The sequence below is a fragment of the Scleropages formosus genome, chromosome 3 (assembly GCF_900964775.1).
Source record: "Scleropages formosus chromosome 3, fSclFor1.1, whole genome shotgun sequence".
Classification (NCBI taxonomy): Eukaryota; Metazoa; Chordata; class Actinopteri; order Osteoglossiformes; family Osteoglossidae; genus Scleropages; species Scleropages formosus.
This window is the reverse complement of record NC_041808.1, coordinates 2228419-2245836: the sequence shown is the minus strand read 5'-3', so window position 1 is coordinate 2245836 and position 17418 is coordinate 2228419. Positions and strand designations below refer to the sequence as shown.

Genomic DNA, 17418 nt, shown 5'->3' with positions numbered 1-17418 from the left:
GGCTAAACATACTGTGCCACCATGCCCCCTTATATCACCCGCATAATACAAAGCAATTCCATGGCATATACAATATAATTTGTTTTGATTTTTATATCACTGGGGTGGAAGACGGTATAGTACCAAGCTGAGTTCCTTGCTTAAATCTCCCTCCTGCTTTTGAACCATTTATTCAAGGCACTTAACGTGAATTGGTCCAGTATATTGATGCACTTTACTGTATAAATCAGTAAATTCTTTTAAGGTACAGAAGTTTGTTGTGAAAACCTACCACTCCAAGCTGGGCACAAGTGTAGGCTAAAAAAGGGAGCATAGAAATGTACAGTACTTCAAAAATCTTCTCGAACCCTCTAGACAGATGAAATAACAGAAGAATACATAAGTAAATAAAAACGTAAGTAGATCAGTTAGAGGTGGTGCAAAATACAAATAGAAAAAGAAGATGAAAAAGGAGAGTCAGCCCAGTGCCACTGTGGCCACCAACAGGTTGTACGTGACCTCAGGTGACCCCTTGGAGCGGCACACCTGGACCAATGTGTTGCTGATGGAGCTCCTCTATTCAGCCAGGAGGATGTGCTGAGGGTGCGAATTGTTGTTCGTGATGGACAGGAGTTTGGTGTTCCCCCCCTCAAGCCCCTATGAGAGGTAAACATGCCTTGCCAATTTCTGTCTTGCAAAATTCATCTGAAACATATCTATGAAATTTGCAAAGGGTGCAACAATTTGCAGTACAGCTGGGGAGTTCCTCTCAGAAGCAGTTCTTCCGCAGAGTTCTTCCCTAAAATCGCGCACCCTTCCTTTGTTGAGACTCTTCGCTGAACCTTCCTCATCCGACAACCCTGGTCCACTTGTAAGTTTGCTCTCTTTCATTCCCTGTTGTTTCAATCATAATTGTAATATTCTGAAAAAAATCCAAAATGCCATAAATCTGCTCTGCTCTGTTCATTTGTTAGTACATTAAAAACAATCAAGGCACAGAGCACTTCATTATATGTCTTTAATATAAAAAGCATACATTTTTAGAGCTTAAATAGTGCTTCACTGTTTGTACAAAAGTTTATTTTGTTCTCCAGGGTATATGAATCTGTTACCCATTTCATCAGTATATTTTTGTTTCCACTGACTTTTTACATTAAGGAGCAGCCTTAACTATAGATTTTTCTTCCTCCCCTCCAGCAACTGCCATCATGTTTGCACCTCGTGTTCTCGGGATCCTCCTGACTGTGGCCATCCTGCCCATAGTCACATCAGAAACATGTCCGTCTGCAGGTTACCCTGGCATACCCGGGATACCAGGGATGCCAGGAAGAGACGGCAGGGATGGGGAGAAGGGGGAAAAAGGGGAACCAGGTAATTCATTCAATTCCAAAAGCTTTTAAACGTAATTCCAAACTGTTAGGGTATGATGATGATGATGATGATAATGATGATTATTGTTATTATTATTATTTAGCTGTCCAATGCAACTTAAAGGAAAGATAAGTAAAAGTAACAAATGCTGATGAAACATTATAAAACTTTATGGGTATTGATGTATATTTCATTTATACTAGACTATACTGTACTGCACCAGCAGAAATTAGCATGTATTAAAAAAATTTCTGAACATTCAAAAACAAAAAAAGTCCTACTTTAGGAAAATGTCTTTTTGTCAAAGTCAGTCATAACAGAAACTAAGAAAACCTAAGCAAACTGCTTTTTTTTAATCAAGCAGTTATTTGTTTGTCTGTATTGATGGTCAAAGTCATGTTCTTTAGGAAATGACCATCAGGATTCCTTCTGTCTCCAGGTGATGTCTGGACATCAAAGCAGTTGGCAGAGAAGGGTCAAAAAGGTGAACCTGGTCCAAAAGGACCAACAGGCAAGATTGGGCGAACTGGGCTGCCGGGTCTGAAGGGCTTCCCTGGTCCAATGGGACCAGAGGGGGACAACGGGGAGTCCAGCGCCTTGGAGATCACACTGCAGTCTGCATTCAGTGTGACGAGGCGCACCAAAGCCCCCCCGACCCGAAACAGCCCGGTGCGTTTCACCCACGTGATCACAAACATCAATGACCACTTTGACATCGAAACGGGAAAATTCGTGTGCCACATTTCGGGCACCTACTACTTTGTGTACCACGCGTCTGCTAAGTCCTCGCTGTGTGTCTCGCTGATCCGAGAGGGCCGCAGTCTAGCCAGCTTCTGCGACCACGTGCACAATGAGGCCCAGGTGAGCTCAGGTGGTCTGGCGGTGTACGTGAAGAAGGATGAGAAAGTGTGGCTGGAGACCAACGACTACAACGGCATCATTGGGGTGGCGGGCAGGCAGAGCGTCTTCTCGGGCTTCCTCCTCTACCCACACTGATGAGAAAATGCTCTTAATGTGTACATGTCCATTTTTGAAAAATCTGTTGTTTTGTAGTTTTTTATTTTACTTTCCATCTTTCTGTTTGCCTTTTTAAAAATTAAATTGCTTTTATTGCACTGTCTGCGCTTAGTCTTCCCTAAATAAGAATAATACATTTTTTTTAGCAGTGATACTATGGATGAAAATGAATTTGTATGGCAATTTGATTTCAAACTTTTTGAGTTAGAGTACAAATTCATGTTGTGTACAGCAGTCATAAATAAACTTGATTTTTCGGTCAAGCTTATGCTATCAGTGTTCTTGCGTAATCGATAAGATGAATGTAATAAACAAATTGTTTACTGGGAGCAGGGACATGTATACATGAATGCTGGTCCAAGTTGAGGCAGAAAGTCAGTGTTGTCCATCGCAGAAAGTGTCAATACTAAAGTAAATAACATGGTTAACTGCAGACGAAAATATTCAAACGATTATCAGAATAACATTCATACGCAAGTGACACTGTTCCTATCGAGGTATAACTTACATGAAGGTATTTAGACAATGCTAATGTTATGTAAACAATTGCAATAAACTTTTTTTTCACCAAAACCTTTGTAATTTGCTCTGAGTCATAGCTTTTTGGAAATTTTGTCACTGATTTTTCAATAAAATAATGCCTTCAAAATTTTTTTAGAACCCCGGTGAAAAGACATCTTAGGCAGTACTATGATGTGACTTGAGCTCATTGACCAGATTCAGAAACACTTTCACATGTGATACAAAGTTGAAGAACAACAGTACCTACAAAGCTAAACACAGCCGTCCACCTCTTTTTACCACGATCTGACCATGTTACCTTGATATAGCAAATAAAACGAAAAATGTGAACATACCAAGCTCAGGGTCCAAAACTATACAAGTTAAAATTAAAAGGGTTCAACACTATAAAAGTTGAAAGTAAAGGAGTCAACACTGTAAAAGCATTTAACACAAGTAAATATATGTAAATAAAAGAGGTTCACCGACATGAGGTTGCCCTGCTTAGCTGAATTTTCTGGGTTTGATTTGCCCCCATATCGAAATCTAACAACTCTTACAATCATAGAAAAAGACTTTAACTAAATAATAAAGTTGGAAATACTGGGCAAATGATGGGCTAAAGGTACAGGGACTCGTTGTCTCAGGGATCCGGGACTCAAGCTTGAAACCAGAAGGGTGCTGTGTCAAGACTCCCACACAAATTGAGGCCAAGACACATAAAGCAATAAAATGAAAGACAGATATGAGGTATTTTAACTCAGTAGTAAATCTATACGTGATAAGTGAAAATGCAAAATAGTCACGTCATAATATTTGTATATGCAGGAAGTTTCATTTTTAATTTTTTAATTTGTGCCTTGCGTATGAAGGCCTCGCCTTTGAAATGGGCACAACTTTAAGTGTCTCCCTTAAATAACACTTTTTGAAAATATTTGTTAATTAATTCATTATCTTACTGCTCTAGAATGTATTCAACCAAGATCATCAATGACGATTCCTAGGTCTGCAGGCTTGCTATACAGAGCCTTAAATCTTCATATTCGGAAACTGCTGAATCTGTACAGAATATATAGATCAAAGAGAGCTGAAAAATGGAATATAGATGAAATCAGACTCAGCACAATTTTAAGTACTAAAGCAATAACATTATGCCACAAATAAAATAAATATGGCTTAAATGAAAATTAATAAAAATTACTATTAATAAATAAAAAAAGAAACTTTTCTTAATTCTAAGCTTGAGGTTATATTAAGGGAAGCCTCTTTTCACTGTAGTAAAGTTCAGGCCTTCAATTCAATGTATTAAAGCTTAGTTTTAATGAAACAAAATCTATTCAAATACTTTGCACTTTGTAGCATATATTGCATTAAAGATGCAACACATTTTTGAGTCTCCTGCATTTTTTTATTTCGATAAAAGGAAATGAAAATAGCTTAGAAAAGCAAATTGCCACAAAGGGGAAGTTGATCAGTTCAATCCGTAAAGGAAAAAGAACACGTTTTGTGTGTTTTTTCAGTTTTTTTTTTCTTATTTCCTCTTATTTGCAGCAATAATCTTCCCCATTTTTCTTCCCGACAGCATAGAAGTATGCAATGAGAGCTCTCGAATGATTTTTACTCAAAAGGACCACCAAAGGCAGCTTGTTCACCCAGTGTGAGGACTCGGTGAGATATAAACGCTATTAGTTTTGATAAATAACTGTAAGACATAATACCAGATATGAAATATAATACAGTAAATGCTGATGCTACTCAAATATGAAATGGTTCAGCTATAAAATCCTATGAACTGTTATAATGAAAATGATACAGCCTACTAAACAAACATAACTTTTGCATGTTAGAATGTGGTCTGTTAAGCAGATTGAATGCATATTTTATTCAACTGTGCATATTGCTTTGGTGTTTACATAGATAAATAATTTTGAAATAATTATTTTAATGGTTATGCAGTCTCTTCTAGGCCCTTCTTCTGATAATGGCAGGAACCGGGGTGGTTTTGCTTGGTGTTCTTATCTCCTTTGTGGCCTCATCTGCCGCTGACACGTGTAGTGCTTTCCGCGGTTACCCCGGTGTCCCTGGTATTCCGGGAGCTCATGGGCCGAATGGGAAGGATGGACAAAAGGGAGAAAGAGGAGAAAAAGGTACCAATTTCTTCAGCTCTTCTTTCCTAATGAACACCGAAAAACCCAATAAAAACCTGTTCAACTTTATTGTCATTACATAAATATATCAAAATGCAGTTATCTGAAGCTCTCAAAATGGAACATAGAGCACTGCAAAACACAAATAAAAAGTAGAATAAAATGCATTATAAATAGTAGGATAAACAGTAGCAGCACATGAAAGTGGGTGTAAACAGGATCATTTACACAATGCTGGGTACTGCAACCGAAGTAAAGAAATACCTCTAATTAGAATTATTACTGTAGAGCTGCTAGAATCAATGTTTATTTCTGAAATTTCTGGTTAGCAAACACACATCACTCTGCCAATGACTTCACCATTTATATTATTGCCACTGATTCACTCCCCAGAGATACTTGCTTTTAATTTCTCTGAACAGGTTTCATTTGTACTGCTGCTTTCCTCTAAAGGGACTTGTGATGTCAATCTACTGAGAATTATTTACCCATTTAAACCATGAGGTCATTTTACTAGAACAGCACAGGGGAAGTTCCTTGCTCAAGGGTACTGCTGGTACAAATGGGATTTGAACCTGCAACCACTGGTTCTGAAAACAGCAGCTTCAACCATTAGGCTACCTGCCACCTTATCAGCTGCTAACTTTAAATAAAGTTATGGTATTAGTCTTATGTTGTACTTTTACTAAGTTGAACTCTCTTTTCACATTTTCTCAGATCTTTTGTCTCTGGTTTTCTCACTAGTTCTGCTTATACATCTACAGGAGACAGTGGACTGATGCTGAAGGGTCAGAAGGGGGAACCTGGGCTACTGGGACCTCCAGGCAGGGTGGGTCTTCCTGGAGACCCTGGGGTGCCGGGGTTTTCTGGCCCGGTGGGTCCCAAAGGAGAGAAGGGCATGTCTGTGAATGCCATGCCATTCCAGAGGTCCACTTTCTCCTACAAATACGCTCTGAGCAGGATGCCCCGGAAGGACCAGCCGATTCGATTTGAACGGGCCATCGAGAGCACCATCTCCCTCCAAAACGGTGTGTTCCAATGCAAGGTCAGGGGTTACTACTATCTCACATACCATGTGACGGGCCGCTCCAAGGTGTGTATAAACATCATGAAGGGCGAAGAGATAGTGGTGGGCTTCTGCGACTCCACGCAGAGGGGCTTCCTGGTAACATCCGCCTCGGTGATACAAGAGCTGATGGTCGGTGATGAGGTGTCCATACAAACAACTGATGACAATGCCGTTATGGGCACAGATGGAGCTGACAGCATTTTTACTGGATTCCTTCTCTTCCCAACCAGTTAAAACAACAAAACAAATTATCTAACTGGGAGGGTGGGGGGTGGGGTTAGCTATCCAACATGAATAAAATGAACTGAATACTACATGACTATTCATTATACTCTTGCAGGCCATAACCTCCATCGTCTCCTGTCCTTTGATAACATCCTTCATTTGTGCCTTTTCCACTTAGTTCTGCATTTGTCTTCCCTTTCCATGAGGATTTATGAAATTAAAAATGCATGTATAGTAAATTCATAATCATCACTGGCAATTACTGGTGTTTTTTGTTTTGCTTAAATTGAGCTTGAAACAATAAAGAGCACAACTACTCAGATTGTAACATGTTTATTTCTTAATTTGTGTCACTTCATGGACAGTTAAATAGAGTGTATTGTCTTGTTCATTGTGTAGCATTCAGTCCCCAATGAAATGATCATATTAGTAGCCATTTTTTAAATTTTTATGTAATTTTTCTGTGGGAAATGCAAACTCGAAGAAAATTGACAAAAAAAGTTGACAGACTGATTTTTTGCTTCAAAACAGAAGGAATGAAATTATAGTTAGACCAGCATAGTTACAGCACTTGGGAAATAAAGAAATAAATACTAAGATTTTGATAACAGAGGATATGTGCAGTTATTAAAATGGCAGGAATAAAAATGGAAGCACTACAAATTAAGGTTTAGACTTAGTACACTGACCTATGACCTTACAGAGGTCAATGGCACCAGAAATCAATTCGTAACTCAATTTGTTTGTAAATCCGAGATGACTTCCATTTATCAGACTTATTTTCCAGAGTAACTTACAATGTTAGTACTAGTACTTACAGCTAGTTACCTATTTATACAGCTGAGTAACTGTTTTTTTTTTTCTTTTTAATTGGAGCAATTTAGGGGTTAGTACTTTGACAAAGGACGCTAGAACAGAAGGTGGCATTCAGACCTGTGAGCTTTGTGTTCAAAGGAACAAACGCTAACCACTACGGTGCCAGCTGACTTTCACTGCTTTCGCCACTAAGTTACACTCAATAAAAGCATAATAATACAGGCATCTGTTGATTTATTTGAGAAACAGAACAAGATGCTGAAGTGTGTTTCAAGAAGTGAGTTTTCCCATTTGAAAACGTGATTTAAAAAAAAAAAAAAAAAACGTGGCAGGAAAAGCGAGACCCCAATAAACGGAAATGTTGCAATGGTGGTGACTTTATGTGCGTTAAAAAAGAGTGGCTTCCTTGTACCCTCAGGCTCCGCAGTACAGTCACTATGGCAGCAACACAACCAGTTCACAACAATATACCTTTTCTTGCTTTCTCTTCCTGGAAAACAGATTAAAACATTTGAATTTGTGCAGAAAAATATGAAAGAACTCAACTTCATTAAAGACTACTGCAGCAATAAATGCCCACTATATGAAATACACATTATAACACAATATAATACAATAATACATTATATTACAATAATACATAAACATTACAACTATTTTACTCTCCTTTAGTTTCCTTTTTCGTGTTTTCTTTTCAACTACGGATTAAAAGCAAAGTTCTAAATAGCAAATAGAGATTTTGGACATGAAATACAGAACAAGAGTTTAATAAGATGTATTTTATTTGTCCGTTTCGAGGATTTGGCGTTGACAGTTGCCGTAGACCGTGGCTCTCTATGGACTTTGGGCCTCGAGCGCCTCCGGGTTTCGCAGTTTGGTAATGACCTCTGACAGCATGCGGTTACAGAGAGCGGCATACGGGTTCAAAAGCACAGCCTGCTGGCGGGCAAAGTCACTGCCCAGCGTTGCGGCTTTCTCGAAATCCAGGCGGGCCTCTTCGTCCCGACCGGCAAGGCGGTGCAGTAGCCCCCTTTGCACCAGCGCCTGACACGCTGACCGGCTGGTGCCTTCGCTCAGTGAGATGGTGCGCTCCAGGTCGTCAAGTGCCCCTGCGGCAGACATGCGCATGAAAAAAAATTTTGGACATGGATACATACAGATCACGGAGAAAGATGGAGAGATACTATTTTGATCCCCAGGGGAAATACAGAAGAAGCCAAAGCAAATTAAAAATGGTTTTTATGGAATTATTTAACACACACACACATATATATATATACATTTACTGAGTCATCTGATGCTTTTAGACCAAAATGACTTAAAACGTTAAAGCTATTTAAAATTATTAACAGATTTATACAGCTGGGTAATTTTTATTGGAGGAATTTAAGGTAAATACCTCGTAAGAATACATCGTACTAAAAAACTACTTATTATTAGGCAAGGCTTTTAAAATTGGTTTTTCTCAAAATTACAGTACATTTTTTGATTTTTGATGCAAAATCTGGCACCCCCAAATTTCAGCACTCCTCCTCCCAGGTTTGGATTGGATTTTGGAGTTTGTGTTTATTTTGCTTTGAGGAATCACATTTCAGTAACTGTGCCAAAAATTAGCATCAAAAACCTTGTGCAGTTTGATTTTTTAATGCCTGCTTCTAAATAAGATTTAAGCAACGGGTAAAATGCAAAAAAACTGGAAATTTATCCAAGGTGTAAATAAAATTACTAATGGTTCTCTTGTTTTAATTTCTATATTTTATTTTCCAGTTAGTATGTACCTACACTGTACCAGACGGCCGCAGTCAAAGAAAAAGTCAGTTGAGCCCAAACAGGCAGAGAGTGTGTTCAAAGGTGACATTCCTACATATGTTAAAAAATTAATAAACTCCCACTTTGCTGCATTTTACAGATTATTCAAATATTATGTAGAAGTGATATTATTGAAAATTCAAGCTGCACAGTAAGTCCTCCAGTGCTGTTTGAAAGGGAGTTCATGTGTCTCAGCAGAGGACTGAGTCACTCGAAGAAATGGGACGTCTGCAATATTAATGACAGGAAATAATAATATTAAATTAATATTTATTGAAATGAATAATTAGAAACTGAAAAATGCATTACACTTCTGGCACAGGGTGAAGTGTATCTACACATCACGCGTGATCGTAACCTCAGATGGTAACAATGCTGGGTTTTTTTGCGGCAGCGATCGTGGTGAAGCAGGAAGAGCTCCGGCGCTCGGCGGCTGAGATCGCGGCACACGTCACCACCGCGCATACGCCCTTTACCTGCGGTGTCTCCCTGAAGCCGCCGCGTTTGCGCTCGGTTGTTGTACGCCGAGGGCCTCTGAGGGAGCACCCGAATGGCCTCGTCGAAGCATTCAAGAGCTTCGCTTAGGTCACCAGACTCTGCGGCTGAGACCCCTTGAAGCTCCAGGCCCTTCACCTTCTCCAGGAGCATTGCGTCAAAACCACTGTCTTAAAGAAATGGTGTAGCACTAATAAAATGTCTGTATCAGAAAAAAAAATGTGATACACTACATCGAATGTAAAGGGATCGATACGTTTACTATGACTGTAAACATTTACCGTCATCTTGCAGCCCCTCCACCTGGTTTAAGCCAGGAACGTCACCAAACGGAGTTGTTGGGTTGAATATTGTCTGAAGAACTGCTCTGTCGTGTGCTGTAGCCATGCCCTTTATTTACCTGAAAAGAAATGGTCAACTTTTTCCAGAAAACTGAACATAAAGCGCAGATGAGATGTTACCCCATGAAAGAATCTTGCTTTGAATGAGAAAGAGCAATAAAGAGCTATAATGTGTTCCAGTCCCACAAACACGTCCAGGGTTCTGAGCCAATCACATGAAGGGGTGGTGACAAGAACGTTCCAGAACATGGACTTTTCACATCATCCCGCTGAGCAAACATCTGCACCTGATTAGGAGACACTGCCTGCACCAGGGGAACACTGTACGTGGAGCTTCTAAAGCGAGCTGTCATGTAATGAACACATATCTCTGTCTGGTGCAGAATGTCTTATCATGTGTGTCTATATGTCGTGTGTGTGGTATATTCATATACAGTATGTGTGTGTGGCGTATAACACATGTTCAGTATAACAACTCTGAGGAAAGTCTGAAGTTTCAAGAGGTTCAGTTTAAGAATGTGATGTCAGATCTACTGCAATATTCAGTTACTGACAACAACTTTAAGCTGTTCTTGCAAAATTGAGTTTTTCAGTCCTTGGTGTAACGCCTTGTCTGTTTTTTTCGAGAGGGGGATGGGTATTAGCAAAAGTACTCAGGATCCGTAAAACAATTTCTTTTAATGGTTCACGGGATGCATTGAGATTATGTTAATTTTGTTCCGAAAATTCCAGAAGAACTACGATCATTTCCGTACTTAAGTGCCATCAAATTGATGACTACATAAAAGCAATTCTTCCAGAACATTCCGTGCTCCACTTGTGTCTTTAGTGTTTGAAAGGGGATTGAGTCCATCCTCCTGGCCACTACTTGTCCTCTTCTTTACCCTTCAAACTTCCTAAACATCAGCACTTTTTCAAGAAAATTAATAATTACAATTTCACTCACTCACTCATGAGGCAAGGGGTGGCATTTTGGACAGGGCAGCAGTCCGTAGCAGATCACAATTACATTAATAACTAATAAAAATTATTACCTTCCTACAATTTTTATGACTATTGACTCCAGTACTAATCCTCTGGGCTATAATAAAAAAAGAAATAGCAAGAGGGAAGGCATGCATGTGTTCCTGTTTTTATTTATACTTAATCTCAGTCGTTTGGTGCATTGATTAATCGGCAAATTTAGGGATTTAAGAGCTTCATACAAGAGTTTGTTCATTATGTGGGGATGACGTTCATGAAGCCCTGAGAATCGATCAAGTTTGCTCTAATCCTTTAATTTCTAGTCTAATAGTCAAATTTTTGCACTTCCACTTCAGTGCAAGTGTAGTCTTCTTGGAAATAGCTAGAGTAACAAGTACCAGCGTGACATTTTTAATTTATCCGAGGATAACGCATCACACCACCAAGCCATGGGTCACGTGAGACTCACCACATTTCACTGCTACGCGCAAACTATAGGCTTAATTTTGCAGGACAAAACTTCGAGACTGGAGAAATGACATTGCCGACATAGCTCGACATTGACCGATGGCCAAATGGGGTCAAAGTTAAAGTGCCCTTCAGACTTTTACCTGTTAGCAACCTTCAAAATACATATAAATATAAATCAGAAGTATGGCCAAAAACAGAGGCAGGAAAAGAACATTAAAAACACGCATAGAAACAATAGGGCTCTACTATCTTTGCTACACGGCATGCAAACTGAGGCCACGAAGAACCATCTATGAGAATGTGGCTGCCGGAGAACCGTGGGAAATGGTGTGTCCATAAGGAGCAGAGCGCAGTAACACACACCCACACACCACGGTGCGAGTGAAAACAGCTTATTGTTCAGAAGCACTTTTGAATAACCTCTTGTGCTGAGCGCTGGATTATGCGGATGTCATAGCAACAAGTATAAACTGAATCGTGGCAACTTCCCTTCCAGCTCGTCGGCTGGAGAAGCACAGGCAGAGCTGCTAAATGGTTCTATGCTCAGAAATTCAGCTTTTTTGAGGGGCAGAGAGATACAAGAAAGAGTTTCAATTATGAACCAGGAGAAGAATGAGTTCCCAGATTTTTCCTGCATCTGCGAGTTGTGCAACTGTGGGTAAGAATGATATTATTTAAAGCAGTTATATTTTGGCAAAATCAAAACACATCTGTTGATGACCAAATAAGGTCAAAATATTAATAGTTTATTGTAATCCCATATTTCTTTCTTTTCATGTACAGTATATACAGATTATATATGAAATATCCAAGTAATATCAGTTCCACACAGAAATTCCTTATTTAAAATATATTGGTAATATTGTGACTGGAAGATCTATCTATCTATCTATCCGAGCTATTTCCCAAACATTGACTATTTAAGACCAATTTTTAAACAAAATTTAAACAGCGAGTTTGGGTTATAAAGGGAGGATGTCATTATTTTTAAGATTTATCACAAAAGAGAGAATGAATGAGAACAATAAAAGCCATTTAGGGCTTTGCTTTATAATTGATATTTTTTTATTATAACCATCTCCCGCCTGCTCACTCTCTGAGCCCATCATGTCCTGTTGTTCCACACTATTCTTTGAATCAAAATTTATTAAGTCAGCGCATTTCTTGTGTTTTTGCTAAACTTCATCCCAATATATTTCCCGACAGGCTACACAAACAGCACAAAGGCTGCAGGAGGAAGAATGGAGTATCTAGGACTGGCCAAGGCTTCCAAAACCATTTGCTCAGCCACTACAAGTCCACTTTCACTTGGCCCCGTGGTAATACTGCATTATACTATCGGAATGGTGCACAGTCGTTAAAATGCTAACACTTCAGCTACTGTAAGAAATGTACCATGCAGTGTGCAGCTGTGCAGCTGTGTAACCTGTAAAAAAACACACACACACACACACACACACACACATTGACTGAAACCGCTTGTCCTGAGCGGGGTCACGGCGAGCCAGAGCCTAACCCGGCAACGCAGGGCATATGGGACGCACCCAGGACGGGACGCCAGTCTGTCGCAAGGCACCCCAAGCTGGACTCGAATCGCAGACCAACCAGAGAGCAGGCACAGGCCAAATCCGCTGCGCCACCGCATCCCCTCTATTAGAATTAAAAATTGTTTTAAAACAATTTTTCAAATGACAGCATCGCTGTTCTGGGTTCAATATATGGCAACTCATTGCGATCGCTCCTCTGTGTTAAGGACAGAAAATATTCTTGTGTTTTCATACCAAACTTATTATTTCACCACTTCCTTGAGCTACATATTACACTATAGTGCGTAAGGTAGTGATTAGTGCTCTTGTCTTGCAGTTTGAAGGTTCCCAGGTTAAACTGTGCCCTAACCGTTGTAAAGTTACATATCCAAAATTGCTTTAATGAGAATATTCCGATATGCTAACTGGATCAAAATGGAATGATATGTCGCATTAGAGAAATGTGTCAATTAAAGAATAATAATAGAAAATGTTCTAAAACAAATGCACATGAAATGCATGGCAAAAATTAGGTTGTCATACTCCTCTATTTATTATATTACAATGAAAAAAATCCCACGTGAACAGCTTGCTTATATACATATTACAGAGATCGTTAGCTGTAAATAGACTTTTGAAAGTCTTTATTTAATTCTAGAATTCCCAGGAGGGCTGGGCAGCCACTGGCATTGGACCCCTAGTCTTTTTTCTGCCTTGCCTTTCAGTTGGGAATTTGTTTTGTTCCTTTCCTCCGTGGTCAGTCGTCTTATTTACAGCTTTAATAATTACATGGTTATTATAATAATTTAATGTGTAGCCAACCTTTTATTTGTATTATACCTCCAACCCTTTGTTCTATGCTGTGTTTCACTGTGTGAGAAGAGCTTTCCATAAACACAAATCGAATTTCATCATCTGTTATTGTATTTGACCCTTGTTGCCTGTTCCTCCGCTGTTACTGCTGTTATTACCGCTATAATGAACTGTGGAAATACACACTGCAGAAAAACAGTGGAGCTACGGGAGGCCCAGACACTCTTCTGTCCAGCTTTCGCTGCCTTTCATAAATTCGCAGGACCATACTGGTTATCCTGGGCCGAAATCACGGCTGAGTACAAAGGTGGGTCTTCAGCCAGTTTATCATACAAAATGTAAAAATTACCTCAAAGGTCAAAAGTTAATGTCTTAAATGCACTTAAAACTTATCTTTATTTCCTTTAGCTTTATTAATTCAGTAGGAACATTTTGAAGCTCTCCATATAGAATGATTATGTGGATAACCCAAGGGATGAATTTTCCACCGCTACAAAAAAATTAACATTTCATTTATATTTTTGGATAGTGGACTTCTCAGACTATGGTATTTGCTCACACTTTTGAAATTTGTTAGCCCTTGTGTTACGTACGACGTATTTATAAAGTATTGCTCTTCCGATTATGTAGTTTTGAGCCTAAAAAAGATGTTAGCAATGTTGCTATTCTGAGCTCTTGTTACCCCTTTACTTTTTTTTAACCAGATTCCTCAAGACCATACAGAGACCTGCTGCTTACACAGTTTTGCAGTCTCGACCAAGAAGCCAGAATACACAAAAACAAAGCTGCCTTTCCTAAATCACATCTCAAGTGTTCAGCACAAGATGACATCTCATTCAAATTCACGTCTTAGGTTTGGGGAACTACCTGCTATAGCAGGTGAGTGTATGGGTGAGGACACAATTATTTGTTCTCTGGAGCAAAACTGTGGCTTAATGTAATGTAGAAATGTTCTCAGGCTCTGTGGATTTTTGCAGATGTTCATATGCATATACAGTAAGCAGACACTAGGGGTGGCAAAGGGGGGCGTGGCGGGTTTGACCGGGTCCTGCTCTCCGGAGGGCCTGGGGTTCAAGTCCTGCTCGGGGTGTCTTGCGATGGACTGGCGTCCAGTCCTGGGTGTGTCCCCTCCCCCTCCAGCCCTGCACCCTGTGTTGGCGGGTCAGGCTCTGGTTCACCGCAACCCTGCTCGGAAAAAACGGTTTCAGCCAGCGTGTGTGTGTGTGTATAGGTGGCAAGGTGGTGCGCCAGGTAGCACTTCTTATATACTTCTGTGACTGCTTCCCTTAGGTTCACTGCTCTATCCAGACCAAGAAGAGAAAATGGAGACAACAACAAAGAAGGATTTTCTTCCCAAAAGCGGAGGCAGGCAGGAGCCACACATTTATGAAAGCAATTTGAAACTTGAAGGTAACAAATGCCAGTTTGCTGTCATACTTTCAGCAGCTCACTTTTGTTGATGTGAAGTCATAACAGTGTATTAATTGAGCTAATTATACAGGACAGAGGCATTTCGTGACCACCCACCATGTGGAATACAAACCACATCCATTAGAGGGCGCCCCACCAGTGAGGAGGAGAAAAGCACCTGGCAGGATAACACCACCCAAGAGGGGTCTGGGGGAATTCATCACTAATTACAGCTGTGATTTTCCCTCAAAAGAACACACCCCCCACAGGAGAAACCCATCCACACCCCCTCCCGACAACCTTGCAATAAACCAGACGCTAAGGCAAGAACCCAACACCAGCTTTAAGATTGTTACTAATCATCTTCAAACAAAAAATACCTGATGTCTCTCAGCATATGTAAACGTGACTTTTAAATAACATTTTCTAAGTATTAAATAACAGCACAGGAATAGCTTTTGCAGAATGTTAGATAAGTGCTTCAGTGAACGTTTCATCATATTATTTGGTCCCAGTTCCCACATCTTAATTTTCTCTTAATCTAATTTAATCCAAAAACACACCAGTAGAAAAGGAACATAAGGATTAAAATACAAGGCTAAGACTTATGTCCTGTCCTCCCACCCTAAAGGAATGAATTTAGGACAGTGCAAATGGATGCGTACCCCGGTTGGGATACCACTATGCACCGCAGACCTCATCCTGCTGAAGTCAGACAGGAACTCACAGTCAGAGAAAAAGATGCTGTCTTCCATGCAGACACGGTTACAAAGGTAACAGAAATACATTGTGCGATTCGATGTTTTACTTTATTGCTAAAGAATAATCAGCATTGAATTGTTACATAATGTCAGTTGATGCAAAAAATGAGAGTGTACTCTCCACTCTGTATCTGAAAGTTCCTTGGGGTCGGGATTGTTCTACTTTTCAAAACGCCACATATATACAGATGAACATAAAGAGTTCACAATATTGCATGTCAGTCTAGATTATTCATCAAGAACTGCATTATTCTAACACAGAATGTCCCTTATACTTAAGCACAGTTCTTGAACCAAAGTAACATCTACCAGCCATAATTTTGTAAGTATATTTCTTTTTACAGAAATTCTTCATAAAAAGAATTTCTCTGTGTACAGTTAGATTTTCAGCCTCGGTCGCTGGAAATTGCTCGCCAGCTGCCATTCAAAGCTCCAGTGTCCACTATAGAGCTGTGGCATGAGCCCTCTGCTGACCAGACATCAAATAGGGACTTTTTCAAAGACTGCTGTGCTAGGAGGCACGAGTGCCACGGAAACTCCTCTGATAACGCTCATAAGATGCCTCTGATACGTGTGAGCGACGCGGTAAGCCTGTAATTCTAAACCGCAAGCTGACAAACCACTCACCTATTCTGTGACACCATATTACATGGCATACACAACATACTTTACTGCATTAAACATACCGCATGCAAATACAAGTTTTGACATGTGACCAAGAACAGAAAATGTTACTTTAAAAAGTGTTCAATACACTCCTGTAGGTCTCAGCCCTCATCTTCTCAGTACGTGACTTCTACCCTTGAAAGCCCTAGACGAATCTGGTTTTTATCTATCTTGTTAAAGGTTGAGAGCAACTACAACCCTCAACAAGAGACTGATGTTACCCAGAGAGACCACAGCTTTGGAACAATACTTAGAAGAGCTTGTCTGTGAGTATGAGCTAACAAACATCAACACCCTTAAAAATTCTGCAAATGGAACATTCTGGTAATGTTGAATAATAACAGAAGAAGAAAGGAATCCCAAAGCAGATAAAATAGTTGCTTCACAAAATTAAGAAAGGATACAAATAATCAAGTTTGCCTTTTGAAAATATATCTACAACTCTTGTTTTCTTCAGACCACGCAATCTCCCACTTTGTCAAGTGCAGCGGTATCTTGCTCAGAAATGTTTAAGCAAGATGGAAAATTTGCCCTTTGCCGTCAAGAAATGAAAACTTCAAGCAAGACCAAGAGTGCAACACGCTACTCTGCATGTGCAATGTTTTTGAATGTACACCATATTTTTACTGACTACGCACAATGTCTCAACAGGGCAGCACATAGTAATCAGCTGAATTTTGCTTTTTTCGACTTAGAATCATTTATAGAAATTTTATAAGTTCATTCACTGTAACAATATCTATAGCCTTCTAAAAATAAATGGAGCATTTTCTAGTTAAGGGTATTCAAACGTATCTGCCTGTGAAAATAGAATGCAATAATATAAAATACAGTGTTACATTTCAATTAGGAATAGAAATTTAATTAAACGACCTCTACTTAGAGGACAATGTGTACACACTGGAATAAAAATATTAGTTTATAGTTACACAGCAGATGGCAGCCACTGAAATAATCAAACTTTTAGTCAGATAGACTAAAAATAAGTTACAGCCTGAATCATCACTACCTTTGGAGAAGTCTGTTAGTTGTGTGATG

General features: G+C 39.6%; 4 protein-coding genes across 5 annotated transcripts; 3 read left to right on the top strand and 1 right to left on the bottom strand.

The window, feature by feature from the left end:
* The first annotated feature begins 691 nt into the window (after positions 1-691).
* Positions 692-2940, top strand: c1qc (complement component 1, q subcomponent, C chain). The gene is made up of 3 exons (XM_018736317.2): positions 692-850; positions 1177-1350; positions 1790-2940. The coding sequence occupies exons 2-3, from the start codon at positions 1188-1190 to the stop codon at positions 2344-2346; spliced, it is 720 nt and encodes a 239-aa protein (XP_018591833.2). The 5' UTR covers positions 692-850; positions 1177-1187; the 3' UTR covers positions 2347-2940.
* Positions 2941-4418: 1478 nt separating this feature from the next.
* Positions 4419-6627, top strand: c1qb (complement component 1, q subcomponent, B chain). 2 transcript variants are annotated; one of them, XM_018736234.2, is made up of 3 exons: positions 4419-4536; positions 4835-5015; positions 5780-6627. In XM_018736234.2, exons 2-3 carry the CDS (start codon positions 4850-4852, stop codon positions 6316-6318), a joined length of 705 nt encoding a protein of 234 aa, XP_018591750.1. In that variant the 5' UTR covers positions 4419-4536; positions 4835-4849; the 3' UTR covers positions 6319-6627. The 2 variants fall into 2 exon arrangements, with proteins under 2 accessions (XP_018591750.1, XP_018591749.1); XM_018736233.2 differs by having other exon boundaries at positions 4825-5015.
* A 1256-nt stretch (positions 6628-7883) lies between these two features.
* Positions 7884-9965, bottom strand: ttc36 (tetratricopeptide repeat domain 36). The gene is made up of 3 exons (XM_018736235.1): positions 9711-9965; positions 9411-9599; positions 7884-8234 (listed from the first exon to the last, which is right to left on the bottom strand). The coding sequence occupies exons 1-3, from the start codon at positions 9814-9816 to the stop codon at positions 7960-7962; spliced, it is 570 nt and encodes a 189-aa protein (XP_018591751.1). The 5' UTR covers positions 9817-9965; the 3' UTR covers positions 7884-7959.
* A 1677-nt stretch (positions 9966-11642) lies between these two features.
* Positions 11643-15337, top strand: LOC108924724 (stabilizer of axonemal microtubules 1). The gene is made up of 4 exons (XM_018736271.2): positions 11643-11862; positions 12411-12523; positions 14834-14953; positions 15045-15337. Exons 1-4 carry the CDS (start codon positions 11744-11746, stop codon positions 15335-15337), a joined length of 645 nt encoding a protein of 214 aa, XP_018591787.2. The 5' UTR covers positions 11643-11743.
* The last annotated feature ends 2081 nt before the right edge of the window (positions 15338-17418 follow it).

Bases quoted from the DNA above. Each gene is read 5' to 3' on its own strand.
- c1qb (XM_018736234.2), top strand. From the start codon at position 4,850: ATGGCAGGAACCGGGGTGGTTTTGCTTGGTGTTCTTATCTCCTTTGTG. The intron at 5,016-5,779 runs GTACCAATTTCT...ATACATCTACAG, and splicing joins GGGAGAAAGAGGAGAAAAAG to GAGACAGTGGACTGATGCTG.
- LOC108924724 (XM_018736271.2), top strand. From the start codon at position 11,744: ATGCTCAGAAATTCAGCTTTTTTGAGGGGCAGAGAGATACAAGAAAGA. The intron at 12,524-14,833 runs GTAATACTGCAT...TGCTTCCCTTAG, and splicing joins CACTTTCACTTGGCCCCGTG to GTTCACTGCTCTATCCAGAC. The intron at 14,954-15,044 runs GTAACAAATGCC...CTAATTATACAG, and splicing joins AAGCAATTTGAAACTTGAAG to GACAGAGGCATTTCGTGACC.
- c1qc (XM_018736317.2), top strand. From the start codon at position 1,188: ATGTTTGCACCTCGTGTTCTCGGGATCCTCCTGACTGTGGCCATCCTG. The intron at 1,351-1,789 runs GTAATTCATTCA...TTCTGTCTCCAG, and splicing joins GGGGGAAAAAGGGGAACCAG to GTGATGTCTGGACATCAAAG.
- ttc36 (XM_018736235.1), bottom strand. From the start codon at position 9,816: ATGGCTACAGCACACGACAGAGCAGTTCTTCAGACAATATTCAACCCA. The intron at 9,600-9,710 runs GTAAATGTTTAC...CATTTCTTTAAG, and splicing joins GGAGGGGCTGCAAGATGACG to ACAGTGGTTTTGACGCAATG. The intron at 8,235-9,410 runs GTAAAGGGCGTA...TGTCTGCCGCAG, and splicing joins GCTTCAGGGAGACACCGCAG to GGGCACTTGACGACCTGGAG.